The sequence below is a fragment of the Octodon degus genome, unplaced genomic scaffold (assembly GCF_000260255.1).
Source record: "Octodon degus isolate 3935 unplaced genomic scaffold, OctDeg1.0 scaffold00021, whole genome shotgun sequence".
NCBI classification, from domain to species: Eukaryota; Metazoa; Chordata; class Mammalia; order Rodentia; family Octodontidae; genus Octodon; species Octodon degus.
Genome location: NW_004524597.1, coordinates 10,179,476 through 10,193,981, shown reverse-complemented (window position 1 = coordinate 10,193,981; position 14,506 = coordinate 10,179,476). Strand labels below are relative to the sequence as shown.

At 45.8% G+C, this 14,506-nt stretch overlaps 2 protein-coding genes across 10 annotated transcripts in view; one reads left to right on the top strand and one right to left on the bottom strand.

Annotated features, from left to right (window-relative positions):
• Ift140 (intraflagellar transport 140) overlaps nucleotides 1-2,762 on the bottom strand; it is a 109,826-nt gene extending 107,064 nt beyond the window's left edge. For 4 of the 5 annotated variants that reach the window (XM_023711627.1, XM_023711629.1, XM_023711631.1 and 1 more), the window contains exon 1: nucleotides 2,114-2,762. The gene's annotated coding sequence lies outside the window, so the exon portion shown is untranslated. Of the gene's footprint in view, nucleotides 1-1,911; nucleotides 1,987-2,113 lie in introns of all 5 variants that reach the window. The other variant, XM_023711628.1, reaches the window with a different exon arrangement.
• A 316-nt stretch (nucleotides 2,763-3,078) lies between these two features.
• The window catches only part of Cramp1 (cramped chromatin regulator homolog 1), a 68,143-nt gene continuing 56,715 nt past the window's right edge, over nucleotides 3,079-14,506 (top strand). For 2 of the 5 annotated variants that reach the window (XR_002820412.1, XM_023711512.1), the window contains exons 1-2: nucleotides 3,079-3,394; nucleotides 4,947-5,287. Coding sequence is in view for 4 of the 5 variants with exons in the window: in XM_023711512.1 (XP_023567280.1) it covers nucleotides 3,357-3,394; nucleotides 4,947-5,287 (379 nt within the window). In the remaining variant the exon portion in view is untranslated. Of the gene's footprint in view, nucleotides 3,395-3,638; nucleotides 3,716-4,470; nucleotides 4,541-4,946; nucleotides 5,288-14,506 lie in introns of those variants that run through there. The other 3 variants (XM_004627900.2, XM_023711513.1, XM_023711515.1) reach the window with 3 other exon arrangements.

Genomic DNA, 14,506 nt, shown 5'->3' with positions numbered 1-14,506 from the left:
TAGTACAAGGTCTACAAGGTTTCATTGCGTAGATTGGACTCATAGTGATCCTCCTGTTTACAGTCTCCCAAGCACTGGGATTACAGCTGCATACCACCATGCTCAGTCTTAGTCCATCTCAGTATGCCCTGGGGGCAAGGCCAGGACAGCAGTCTGGGGGATCACACCCCTGGCCCCTGAGTCTGTTTAAGCAGGCTCTTTAATCCACTGAGCTATTTGGCTGATTCTACCACATCCACTTTGCAGTCATAATTTTTGAGGTTGTGAATTACTATCAAGAGCACAAATCCAAAGCTTCTGACAGAGTAGCCAAGTATGATCTCTAGATTTTCACTGGTCAGGGTCCTGCTTCCTTGAGTAATGTCCTTAAGGAAACCTTCAAGTCTATTAAAAATGAAAATACGCCAGATCAAAATCTGGGTGACTTAAAATAGCAATGAAAATCTTTTCATATCAGTTTTAATATGTTATAACCAGCCACCATGCTAATCCTGGGCTATGAAAAAATTATATTTAATAAGATTTCTCTGGAAAACAAGCAATTTACTAGTTTGATTATGATGAATTATGATACAAAGTAAGCCTGATTTCCCATTTTTTATTTTCAATATCACTTTGTAAGAACTATGAATATTTATGAAGGATCTTTAAAGTATTTTCTTTCCTGCCTGGGCTTTGCTAGAGATTCTTGCTTCCATACATGTATTATTTGTTTGTTTTGAGATGGAATCCTGGTATCCTTCCCAAGTTTCTTCTTGGAAATCCTACGCTCAAGGATCCTCTTCCCTTGGCTTCCTGGCTTCATGGATTGTTTTGTGTCATCACATTTTCTTCCTCACAGTGGGGATATTTGAGCGCTACAGCCCCATACAACAGTTCCTCTACACAGAAAGGGCCTCAAAGCCAGGCAATTCCACACAAAGCTGTAATTCCAGCTACTGAGCTGAGAAGGGGATTCCTAGAGCCCAAGAGTGCTGAAACAACAGCCTGGACAACATAGCAAGACCCTGTCAAAACCAGCACAGCACAGCACAGCACAACACATCAACCCCAACCTGGAAATCCCAGATGAAGATTGTTATGAAAAAACAAAACAAAACAGAAGGATGTTGTCTGTCTGTCTGTCTTTTTTTGAAACAGGGTTTTGGTATGTAATCCAGGCTGGGCTCTGATTTACACTCCTCCTGTCTTCTGCCTTATTGCCCAGAGGAGGCATCTTCCTGATAATGTTACTTGTAAGAAGTGACAGGACAGCTCTAAATGAGTCCATTTTATAGAATGCATAAGTATATTATATAATACCCAATATATTATCCATTATTCCTCTCTTGCTTAATAGGTTTTACCAGCTGTATCATCTGTATAGTACAAGATGTTACCAAATTACAACCAAGGAATCAGATAGTTAACAGTATGAATGGCAATCTACTAAAGGCCTCTATTCAAAAACAATTACACTTCCTTTTCTTAACACAAGCTCCTAGTATCTAAGACATAAAACTGGCAAATACTTATTCTACTGAGCTATCTCCCCGGCTTCATTAACTTTTGAGAAAGTTTCTTAAGCTCGTTTAGCCAAAGGAATAGGGTAAGAGATTTAAGAAGCATTACTCCTCAGTAACAGCGTAAGGAACGTAAGGATGGATTTCATCGTGGACTTTCAGTAGCAATTACCAGTGACCACCTTACAGTTTCACTCTCTGAAGCCAGTGCAAGGTCACTGGCTGTATACAGTGGACCTGACTGAAAAGCCTCGTGCAGTGGTTGGTACACCGCTGTCTACTCTGGCCCTGGGTATCCTTTAAGCAACCCACTTATGGTTGGCAAGCACAAGACATTTTATTTTTGTTGTCTTCCAGATGTAGCTCTGCAACCCCCCATCCCACCCCATCCACCTACAGAGACTCGCACCACAAACAGGTGTCAGTCTAGACCTCGACTGTGTCCAGTGGTGACAAGCCCGTGCCAGTGGCGCCCCTCGGTTCTCTACAGGACCACGAGGAAAGGCAGGATTGGGGCCCAGCAGATCTTTCCCTCCCTCAGCCATTCCCAGCCCCGCTGGGCTCCGCAACCGGCCTCAGCTTCTCAGCTTTCTCTCCCGGAGGGCACTCACCTCCACGGGGCAGCCGCGCCGTCAGAGTTGCCGGGACAACACTGCGCGAAAGTCGGAAACAGCCGAAGGGTGGCGACGCGCAGCCGAGGCTGCCCGAAGTGCCCGGGCTTCGGAAAGAACCGACAGCGGTCGTCAGCGCTCGGCGCACCTCCTGGCCGTAGCCCCTCCCGGAGAGAGCCTCTAGGCTGGCGAGCAGACGGGCGCAGGACAGTTCTTGCTGGGCTCAAGAGGGTGACGGGTACAGTTTTGGTCCAAGACCTGCAGTCTCTCGCCTCGTCTCCCTTAACTTCGTGGGCCAGCGACCTGTATCTCGCGAGCCTCAGCCGCGTCGCCTCAGACGAGGCACGACTTAGCGCTTCCCAGGGACGTTCAGACAGTGGTCGGAGGAGAGGGTCATACGCAGGCCTTAGGACCCGGCATCGGGCCTGAAAACTGCCGCGTGTCAGAAGCAGACATGACAATGTGCACGCTGTTGAAGGGCTGAATAACAAAAGGCGCAGACCTCAAGCGTATGTAGGATCCTGCTTTATAAACACTAGTTTCAGAGACACACCATCGCCATGATGAGGAAAAGCGACCATTGGCTACACTAGCGGGACAGTGTTTGTCTCTTCAGATGCGCTCCCATATTAACTTTTCCCCACTTAGGTTTGCGCGCGATTCCAGAAGCTGCGCTGAGGCTGCGTTTTCTTCTCACGCATCCGTCAACAAGGATGCAGCCAATCATAGCGTTCCCGCTGACTCTATTGGCTGTGAGTTTACCAATCCAAAGAGACGCACGGATCGCACGGGTGAGAGGCCGGCGTCACAACACTCTTCGCGTCGTGGATCCGCCTCTCAACCTGTGCGTGCGAGCCCGCGCGGCTGCCTCTGGCCAATGGCAGCGCCGCTGGGGGGGGCGCGTTCGAAGGACATCTCAAGCGTGCTCGCTCCCGTGAGTGACGCTCGTCCCGCCCCGCCCCGGCGCCGTCTCCGCGTCCCCAGCGGCCGCCGTAGCCGGAACTGTGTTGAGAGCGGCGGGCCGGGCCTCCAAGGAGGAGCGGCGACAGCACGGGCGTCCGCAGTCCCGCAAGCCGCGCGCCGGCCTGCGGAGCGGACGTGCCGGGTGAACGCCGCTCGGTGACCGCGTCTCACTAGCAAACAGCAGCTCTGCGCGTGCAGCCGGCACTGCCCGACCCGGCCGGTTCTGCCGGCGCCCTCGGAGGCCCGGGTACCCGGGGAGCCAGGCAGCCGCGAAGCGTGGATGAAAAAGGTGACGGCAGGCTGGCTGGTGGACGCACGGTGCGCGGACCTTGGTTCCGTGGGCGGGCGGGCAGGCAGCAACCAGTCTCTTTGGGAGTTATGAGCTCGCCCCCGGAGACAGGACAAAGGGTGTGGGGCCAGATCTAGACCCGCCGAACCGGCGCCTCCCACCGTCAGGAAGTGACGGGCTCGGTGCCGACACCGGCGCACGTCGAGCGGACCTTGTGGCTGGTGCCTCTGCGTGGCTGTTGGGGCAAGACTGGCCCTGGGGAGTACCTTACTACTTAGAAGCCAGGGAGAGAGCTGGGAGGACTTAGGGCTTAAGAGCCAGGGAAATGGGGATGGCTTGAAAAGTGAAGGGTGAGAAGTTCTATGCCTTGGAGCCCTTTGGTCTGGTTGTGTGTTTTGGGTAGTTTTGTTCTGGGGCAGGGTTTTATAAGGACCAGGATTTTAAAGATCAGTTCTAACAGAGAAAGCTGCACACCATTTTGTGGCAGACGCATCAATCGTGGTATTCCTTTGAGTTTTGCCCACGTTCTCATTTGTTTTTTGAGCGGTCCTTGACCGCGCTGCTGCGTTTAGGCATCAACGTTGTGCCTCGCTTTTTCTTTTTTTAATGAGAACGCTCCTCTTCGCAGGGTGTGGTAAACTTACTGTCCAAATCCGTTGAGAAACGGAACGTTTCTCGGTGTTTTTTTGTTTGTTTTGTTTTGTTTGTTTGGTTGGGTTTTTTTTGCATTCTGTCTGTGCTTGACGTGTCGGTGTGCAACAGATTCTTAGTTTATTTTGGGTGGCCGTGCTCACTGCGCTGCCAACATTTTTGGTTGTTGCATTTAATGCGACAGTGAGTAGCAGTTAATGCAACAGTTTTATTGTTAACCAAGAGTGTTCACACAATTTGCTTTTTGCCGTTGTCGCAAGTGGACCAGGACTAAACTGCTGTCACTTTCCTGGGTATCCCCAACCTGTTCCACGTAACGACCTCCTTTGTTGCACTTGGTATTTGGTCAGCAGGTCCCTACAACAGCACTCATGCCCCTCCACGGAGAAGATTCCCGAGTAACGGGCCTCTCCCAGCAGGGCAGCCGCGGGGCTGTGGCCGTGGGTGGTGGAGCCCTCGCACAGGCTAGCGGGCGCGCCGTGGTCCTACGGGCGGGCTGGGCTCTGAGGGCCGTTGCTGGGCAGGTGCGTGGTTGGAGGCTCGAATGTTGGGTGAGGTCAGGCGGCGAAGGGTAGCCAGGAACTAGGAGAGGCACACGCCTAACCATGAGCTCGGCCCTGTGGAGTGAGTGGTGGGGCGGTGGGACCCCACGGGGCCAAGGCTGGGCCTGCCCGTTTAGCCGGGGTTGGCGGGCCTGGGCGAGGGGCGTCCCAGGCTCGAGGCAGGGTGGGCCAAGGTACAGGCTGGGGCAGGTGGTCCGAGTCTGGTGTGGCGTGGGCTGAGGCAGGAGGGTTCTAGTCCGGCACGGTGCGGGCCTGGCGGGTAGGCAGGCGGGCGGCTCTGGAACAAACAACGGCCGCCATGTTGAGGCTCGGCGGTAAACTTCTGCCTGGCGCCGCCTCACCGCCCCTCGCCCTCTCTCTGCCGCAGGATGACAGTGAAGTTGGGGGACGCCGGCAGCGGGCAGGAAGGGCTCAAGAAGCTGGGCAAGAGATCAGCCGATGAAGAGTCCCTGGAAGGAGAGGGGGCTGGCGGCGCAGACGCTGCCGAGGACGGCAGCGGCACAAAGAGGGACGAACCGACCTCCCGGGCCGACGGCGCCCCCGCGCCCCCGGGAGGGCCACAGGCGCCATCCCCACCGCAAGGCAGCCCCCAGGACCAACACCACTTTCTCCGGTCCAGTGTGCGGCCACAGAGCAAGAGGCCCAGAAAGGACGCGCCCTGTGTGGTGAGCAGCGCTGGCCCCAGCAGCTCTGGACCCAGAGTGAAAGGTAGGTAGGTGATTCAGCCATCGGAATGTGGCCTGCTGCAGGGAGTCCCCTTTCCCCCAACCCACCTACCTACCCGGTAGGACTCCCTATTGATACTTTGGAGAGGCATGTGTCCCCTCTTTCCTCTTAAAAGGTGTTATTTAACTTTTTACATTAGATAAAGGGACAGTGAGTGCACTTTCTTTGGCAAGTGAAACATTTCAGAGAATCAAAGAGAATCCACTTTCTTTGGATAGGTGTTTCAAACTGTAGACAATACTTAAGAAACGGGAAAAGAAGAAGTACTGTATTTCCTTCCCAGATGCCAGGTGGTGGGAATGCAACAAAGGAATTGGCTTTTGAAACTTGCTGGAGGAAGACTGATAAAATGCCCAAAGTGAATAATGCCTGGGCTGACTTTGGCTCATTGTCCTCTTCTCAAGTGTGCCTGGCTTGAGTGGTTAAAAAAAAAAAAAAAGACTTTCAGTTGAGGTTTACTAGGTGCTGCAGAAAGGATCCTCCATGGGTTGGTAGATGATGAAAAGAACTGTGGCCTGGCCAATACTATGTGGTGTTTGTCCTTGGGTTCTGATGGTGTTGAGAATATTACTGCCTCACTAGGGCCCTCACTGAAGTAATAAAAGCAAATATCCTTTTTGTTCTCAATGTGCTCATACTTTTTTCTTGTCCTCTTTTATCTGTTTATATTTCAACATTGTGCCTTTTTTAAACTAGGCAAGTGAATTGGCTTAACATTCTTGTTTCAGACCAAGTTTGCAACATTCTTATACATGTCAAACATAACATGAATTTCCACTGAGGTGTTTTTTTTTTTTTTTTTTTTTCTTTTTCTTTTGCAGAACTGGGGATTGAACTCAGGCCCTTGCAATTACCAGGCAAGCGCTTATCCTAATGAGCCATCTCCTCCCCAGCCCCTTTCCACTGAGTTTTGTAGGAAGAAAAATTTTCACTTCTTTCAGAAATATTAATTTAAATTTATTAAATGTTCTGATAGTTGTTATTTGTTTTTGAGACAGGGTCTCACTATGTAGTTCAGGCTGGCCTCAAACTCAAGCTAACCCTCCTGCCTCAGCCTCATGAATTTTGGGATTACAGGAATACACTACTATGGCTGGCTGTTTTTAAAAGAAAATATTTTAAGAGTTAACTAGTTTTGTAGCTGTATTCCAAATATGTTCCATTAAATTCACTTCTGCCTCATTCTCAACGAAGAGGGCTGGACTTGTAGAATTACTAATTAATAAAGAATTTTGGTGTCAGTATATTTAAAGCTATAAGTGTAAGGAAATGTGTGTTTCAGAAATTAAAAATTGCTGGGACTACATGGTAAGACCAGATCTTGGTGGGGGAAGAGGGGGAACTTGTGCATGCAAGGTATTTTGGTGTGAAAACTGCTATTAGGATAGAAAAAACATTAGTTAGCTTTACTGGCCTCCCCCCCCCCCCAAAAAAAAAAAAAAAATACCTTTCATTGTTAGTTACAGGTGGGCTCAAGTTCCTTGGGTATGTGTTTAGCTTGGGTGCTTTCCTTTGTTATTGCTGCTTTCAGAAATACTAGCCCTGAGTCTCAGTAGCACCTTACAGTCCCATCTCTGAGGCCCACTGACATTGCTCTGTTCATTTGACCTATCAAATTTGATTTTTTCATCAGAGAGATGTCCCCAGTTATGAAAAAAAGAAGAGTAGCAGCTGCGATGCCCTCGTGGTGTGACTGCTGGGATGGAATTAAGTGTACTTGTACAAGGCTTTCTGTGTGTAAAGTGAAGGGGCTCTGAAACCGTAGTGTCTAGGTGGATTAGGGTAGTATGGTGATGAGGGGAAGTTTGCTCTTGTTCATGGAATTGAGTGTCTCACCCCAGAGAGGCTTCCTGGTTAACTTTTTGCTTGGCTTATTGGTGCTTCTGTTTCTGATTTTTGCCCTAGTGTTTGGTATAGAGTAGAGATGAATTTAATTTTGCTTTTATACTAGCAAATTAAAAATTTGTTGTAAGTTGTGTTTCTTGGGATTTCTCTTTTCCTATAAATACTTCCTTAAGTTAATAGCAAAGCTAAGTTTGTCACCATGCTTTTAGGAGTGGGAAGTGCATCTCTTCTGCACTCAGAACTTCTCAATCAGTGTCACTATTAAGCTTTGTACTAAAGCTTCCTCTTGGTTGCCCTTAGTTCACAGATTACTTGGACTCTACAAATATTTTACCATGCCCTGGATGTGCCACATCAGTCTTTAGGGAGATCAGTCCTTGCTCATCACTTTCATTAGATGGCCAGGTATGAGAGCGCACTTCATGCACACTGCCCAGCCAACCTTCGGAAACAGCTGGGGAAACACTTCCTTAAAGACTGGAAATCTCCACCTAGGATAGTCACCAGAGGTCAACAGGAAATGAGCAGTACTTGGATTTTTCATTTTTTCACTTGGAAAAAAATGTAACTTTTATGTGTACAAAGAAAGGTCACAGCTGAGCAGGTGGCAGCTTTGGATGCCTGCTTCCTGTCTTGCCAATTTCAATCCTAATGGGCATTTGGAGAAAAGGACTTGTGGAGAAACTGGAGGTCCCCCCTTGTTGGCCTTTCTCCTTACAACTCTGGTTTCTTTTTCTCAGTTTATAAGAATAGGCTTTTCAGTTGACTTCCATGAATAATTATTTTTTGTAGTATGATTTTAGATCTTTTTTGAATTAATAAAGTGACTGTAGCTAAGACAGTGCCAGTATGCCAGGCATTTTGCATCTATGTATAGTTGCATTTGAATGAGTGGAGAAAAAAAAGTTTGGGCCAGTGAGAAAGCTCAGCAGACTAAGTGCCTGCTTAGGCAAGTGCAGGGACTGGGGCACCACGTGCTGGCCCTACCCCCAGGCATGCTGAGCCAGCCACCAAAACCCCAGTGGCAGCCTGCACCTATAGTCCCAGCGCTGGAAAGGCTGAATACAGGAGGATCACTGGAAGTCCAAGCTATGCAGTGAGACCCTATACCAAATACATTAAAAAAGAAGAAAGAAAATAAATAAAAGTTTGTTATTAAATCTCATGCTCAACCTTGAAAAGGTAAGCTGCAAACCAGAAGTCATTGGATTTGCTTGATTCTTCCAGCAGTCCTACACTGCCAAAGTGATTCAAGGATGCATCTGAGACCAAACCCAGAATTTCAAAGACTGTAACTCAGAATTTCAAAGCCTGTCTGTAGAACCTGGGTCAGGAGATAGAAATTCCTTTGGCTTTCCTTGTGGTCCGGCTGATCCTGGGCAAACTGGTTTCTTTTTCAGAGCCTTAATTTCTTTGTCTATAAGTAGTGATGTAGTGATTAAAGTGTCTATACATAGTGCTAAGTAGGATATAAATTTTTGTGTGATATTTGACTTCTCATAGTTTGTACATATTTTTGAAAGATTTCTGTCAGTTTGGAAACAGTGGCTTCTGTCACCTTTGGGCACAGTGTTACTATACTGAAAAGAGGTTTGCACCAGGAGTCAGGCTTTAGCTTCTACCCTAGTGGTGTCACATCTCTGGTTCATTTATGTGGTAAAGGGAAAATTGTTAAATATGCCTGAACACTAGGTTCTTTACTTTTAAAATGAGGCAGGTAATCTTGTATATGAGAGTTGCACTTTACATTTAAGGATGAGGGGTCACTCAGTGGCATTAAGTGCCTGCTTGGCAAGTGCAGGGACCTGAGTTCTATCCCAGGCACTGAAAGAAAAAACAATTGAAGATGAATATTACAAGAGCCTTGGATTACATGTGTTTTCAAGAGAGAATCCCAGAAGGTAGATTTGCTGAAATCAGCATAATTCAATGTTTGATAGGCCTCTTCCTACCCTTGGCCAAAGGAGAGCTCTAGGTGGGGAGTAGCCAAAGTGTGGCCTCCTCTGTCCAGATGGGTGGTTGTACATGGCACTTGGTACTGGCTTCTTGTCTACACTTTGTTTCTTTTCATTGACAACTCATCAGGCACTTGTGCTGGGCAGGGTTGGCTGGGTGAGGCATAGAAGTACATGCTGTAAAGTCCCAGCCTCCATCCTTTGGAAGGAAGACGTCAAATCATTGAAGGAATGTTGTGGATCATCACAGGAGCTCTGTGGTTCCTCTGCCCATTCTAATCTGGTAAATGTTGTTTACTGGATTTAGACACAGTAAGAACTGAGTGGAGTCTACTATGGCCTTAGTTGGATAGTGACAAGCTGTGATGAAAGTTCTCAGATCAGTGTCAGAGGAGAAAGAAGTAGGGACTCTACCCTATTCATATCTATTCTTTAATACTGAGGACAGTAGAGGACACAGCTCTCCAAGTATGTGGTCCTGTTGTAAGACTCAGACCCACTAGTGTGGCTCAGTCCACTTCAGAGAGTGGTCATGATGTCACTGTGCAGTATGAAAAAGAAAATATCTGTACACAAAGGTTCCTGATAAATTATAAAGCTCCAGGTAATACAAATTGCATATGTTCCATATTGTGGAAGATTGATTTTAAAAGAAAGTAGGTACGTGATTATTAATTTGAAAACTTAGCTAATTTTCAAATACTTTTTTAAAAGGTAAAATGAATATAGTTTCTATAGTAGCTTACTGTCTCTGAGGGATTGTCTTTTGGCAATGAAATATACTGTAGGATTTTGATTTCTATGCCTTATTTTGGGTCATATAAGGACATAAGAGATAAATGGTTTAGATAAGTCATAAGCAGAAATTTAGAGTTGTTATATATAGTGGTATATAGAAGACTTTTGTCATTTCAGGAAACACAGTGTTTCTAGCACTGAAGAACTATAAAAAATAGCAAGGAAAGAAAACATGTTCCCAAGAGCTTTTGGTTTCAAAGGGATAACAAGGCTTTCCTGTCAAAAACAATCAGGATCTTTTCACAGTACTACATAATGAAGGCACATGTTTTAAAGAAATAATGAGATGTTTTTTTAAGTAGGAATTAACTTTTTTTTTTTTTTTTTTTTTGTGGTATCGGGAATTGAACTCAGAACCCTGTGCTTGCCAGGCAAGTGCTTATTCTACTGAATTATCTCCTCAGCTGGAAATATTGATATTTTATTTGTGTTTCTCTCAAGTATTGTGGAGGAGTGGGAAAATCCTCACAGGAGGCTGGTCTTGGTCTGGACCTGTCAGAAGGTGCGGAGCTTTGCATATGCCAAGGTCAGGAGGCCCAGTGGAAAGAAGGCATTTTTTGTTGAGGAGACAGTGTGAATGACCCTGAGATGAGAACCTGGGGCTCTGCATTAATCTTCAGAGTACAGAGGAGGACATCTTGCAAGCATGCAGGAGAATATGAATGGTGTCTCCAAAGACAGGTTGATCACTGAACATTGAGAGAGATCCTTGTTCATTTGCTGAGCACCTGCCATGGGAATCAAGCAGCAGTGCTGTGAATGAATGATAACAGTTGGGCCAGTGGGAAGTATTTATATTCTTCCATTGAGGAAACACTGAGATTGGCTTGCTTGAAGCATTCTCCCAAGTATGGATTCCCACAGTCATGCCTTAAGCTCTGAAAGTAGAGCTGCTGCAACCAGCTGACATGAATGGCATGTGTAGGGCAAGGCACTGAGCCCTAGGGGAACCTTCTCAGACATTTGCCCATAAGCTTTGAGCCTGGCTTGTGTAGAGTGGCATTGTTAGTCCTTAATGGTTTTTGCTTTCCTTCGCCCCTCTGAAGAACACTTCCCTGTATCAAATTTAAAAGTGAATGAGCATACTTCTATGAAAATATCTCAGAGTAGACCAAGGGAGTGGGAGACTTCTGGGTCACTGAGACAGTCACTTCCTTTGCTTCTGTTGTTCTGAATTGTAGTGTTCCAAGCCCTCAGGATAAAGCTTACAAGACACAAAAGGAAGTACAATGAATTAAATGGTTTAAAATGTGGTAGATTATAATGATGTTCCCTATATCTTACCTAAATTAAGTCACAAAGTTTTGGATTTTTTGTTATAATTTTTTAATATGTGGAATACCAGCTGTGCACAATGGGGCATCTTCTAATTCTTTCACTATGAGAGGCTAAAGCAGGAGAATTACAAATTTGAGCTCAGCCTGACATTTAGCTAGCTTAGGAAAACCCTGTTTCAAAATTTTAAAAGAGGACTGGAGATGTGTCTCAATGTGAAGGCCCTGGGGTCAATCTCTAGAACCAAACCAAAAAAAAAAATGTAGAGTTGTGTCTTTGGTCATTCTTTAGCCATGTGGAATTGGGTGAGTCTTCTGTTTTTACTTTTTTGCAAACTATGTGCTATGTAGTTCAAATTGCCCTTGAACTCACCATGTAGCTGAGGCTTGCATTGAACTTGCAGTGATCCTCTTATCTCAACCTCTTCGGTGCTGGGATTACAGATGTGTACCACCATATTTAGCAGGGTGAGTCATTTAACCTATTGATTTTCTTAAGTTTTGCAAACTGAGGGAGGGAACTGAAGATCGTGTCTCCTCTACTCTAAAACATTGATTCCTGTAGCCTTGTGTATAATGAAGCAGCAGCCACCATGATACTGTATTGGCCCAGGAGGAGCAGGTGTGGGGAAAAGGTATTTTCAGTGTGAGGACTGGATGTAGGGTTAGTTCTTGCTGTCTGGATGATTTGATGGCTTTCATGCTTTGTCAGCTTTAATTTCCTTGTTTATAAAATGGAACATATCTGTGTATTGTGAAGATGAGATGAAGTTGTGCCATTGAATGTATTTTGAAAATGCTGTGGAAATACATGCTATTATACTGAGGCCTGCTGTACACTGAGGAATTATATGGCTTCATGAACGAGCTACTTTATATGTGCCATTTGGAAGCTGGGATGATTTTGTCTTCCCAAGGTGGTTTGAAGGTATGAGCAATGTGTGCAAGATATACAGAAGAAGGCAGGTGGTCTTCCTTTTCTGGAGGTAGGGCAAGGGGATTGGCAGCAGGCCAGACCACATGACTGTACCCTCAAATGTGAGCTTTGGAGGGTGGGCTGTGTTAGGTGGTGTAGGATAACAGAAAGGAGGCTGCTGGAATTGGTGGGAAAAATTGGTTGGGAAGAAAGAAGCACAGTGGCAGTGAGGCAGGTGAAGGATTGTGGTTCCAGTGTGGGTCAGGAAGGAAGTGGGGGTTCAGTGGTGTAGGCCTTAGTGCCAGGGACTTGAGATGTGCTACTGTGGGGCTGGTGAAGAGTAGAGGGAGCCCAGGAGACCACTATAGTGAGGGGCCTTTTATTTATCTTACCTGGTCCCTGAGCTATCCTTGAGTATCTGCTATATGAGGCCTGATGCCAGGCTGGAGTATGGAAAAGCGAGACACTGTCCTTGCTTTTAGAGATTGCTGTTCTCGTACACCATTTCTCCTTTGATTTCTTGGGTGTTGACTTCTCATCACATAGACTATTTTTAAGCATCTTTGTGATCTCAGAAACATAGTCACCCTTGGAATGTTTTCCTTGGCCCTTTGCTTTTTTTGGGCTTTTTGCACACACACACACACACACACACTCCTACACTCCAACTCCAGAGAAAACTATTCTGCTCACCCAGAATGTTTAAACTTGTCTTATCTCCTGTGTTTCTACTTCTTCCATTTTCTTTGGTTGCTTCTTTTTTGTACAGGGTCTCACTATGCAGATCAGACTCCTAGTGATCCTCCTGTTTTCAGCCTCCCCAGCACTGAGATGCATGATCACACCCGGACTCCGTCTCTGGCTCCATGTGCCAGGGGGCAGGGCCAGTGCAACATGTGATATCAGGGATTGAACCCTGGTCCCTGCTAGAGTGTCCATGGTTCCATTTTTTGTTTCTGTTCTGCTTGAACTAAGCAAAAAAGCTTAGATGTTAAGAATGGTTTCTTAGTGATTTGCTTTCTTATTTGAAAATAAATACTACATTGGTTTCCTCTACTGAGAAGTCTCCCACCACTTTCAGAAAACAAAGAGGAAGGGCCGAGCATCTTGCAGCTGACTACAGCCCCTGGAGAGTGGTAGCTCATTCAGAGGAGTGACTTGCTGCTCCAGAGCCTTCTTAGAGCCACTTCGCTTGATACAGCTTAGCTTTATGCGCACTCGTGTGATTTGTCTAATTCTCTGTCACTGAGGGTTCTTCCTATTTAGGAAGGCTTCTGTACTGTTTTCTTTGCTGTTTACCATCCTTGTCTTTTTGTGACCCAGGTAAAACTCATGAAATTTAGGAAGGCTTCTGTGTTACGAGATTTTAGAAACTAGAGGTCTGTTACTTTGAAGCATGCCTAATGCCAGCATGAGGTGGCAGAAGTTATTTTAACTCGCAGCTTGTAGAGGTTTTAGTTCATTGTTGGCTTTAAGGCAGGGTGGTTTGGCAAAGGGGCATGGTAGAGGAGAAGCAGTCCATAGCAGGGTAGGGAGAAAGCAGCTGAGCAGTGAGCCTTCCTTTCCCTTTTTATTCCAGTCAAACAACAGCCGCATTGGTTAGTGTCACCCTTATCCAAAGTAGTTAATCTGTCTTCGGTAAATCCATTCAGCCACATGCTGAAGTATGATAATCGGAGGATTAATTGAGTTATCATATACCCATGATCCTGTCACTTTCAAAAGCCCCACATGGGAGGGAGTGAATGAATCTTTGGAGGACATTTTAGATATAAAGCACTCATCCTTATTTCTCCTGCAGACCAGACTTTTATTTTTCATCCTGTGTCAGTGTGCTCAGGATGGTGAATCTTAAATATTCAAATACAACACTGTCTGGTAGCATTTTTTATAATAACAGAAATGCTTTGAACTACCCAGTACAGTGACCATGAACCATGTGTGACCATCGATTACTGGAAATATGGCTAATGTAATCAAAGAACTGCATTTCTTTTCTCTTTTCCTTTTTTCTTTTTTTTTTTTTTCCTGTCTTCCTTTTTGGTATGCTTGGGGATTTATACATAGGCAAGTACTCTACTGCTGAGCTACACCTTACCCAGGTCTCCCTTTTTGGTAAGATTCCATTTATACAGAGTTTATAAACAAGCAAAACTAACCTATTTTGACAGAAAGCAAATGAGTTTTTCTAGGTCTGGGAAATGACTAGAGAGGGGAAACTGACAGTAGGTAGGAAGAACTTTATAGGGTGACATACATATCCCATACCTTGCTTACCTTGATGCACAATTTGTCAAAAACACATTCAGCTCTATCTTTAACATGTATACATTTTATTGTGAGTGAACTATAGCTCCATTAAATATATGAAAAAGCTGTTTTTTGTTTAAGTATCAACATTGATAGCTTTTAG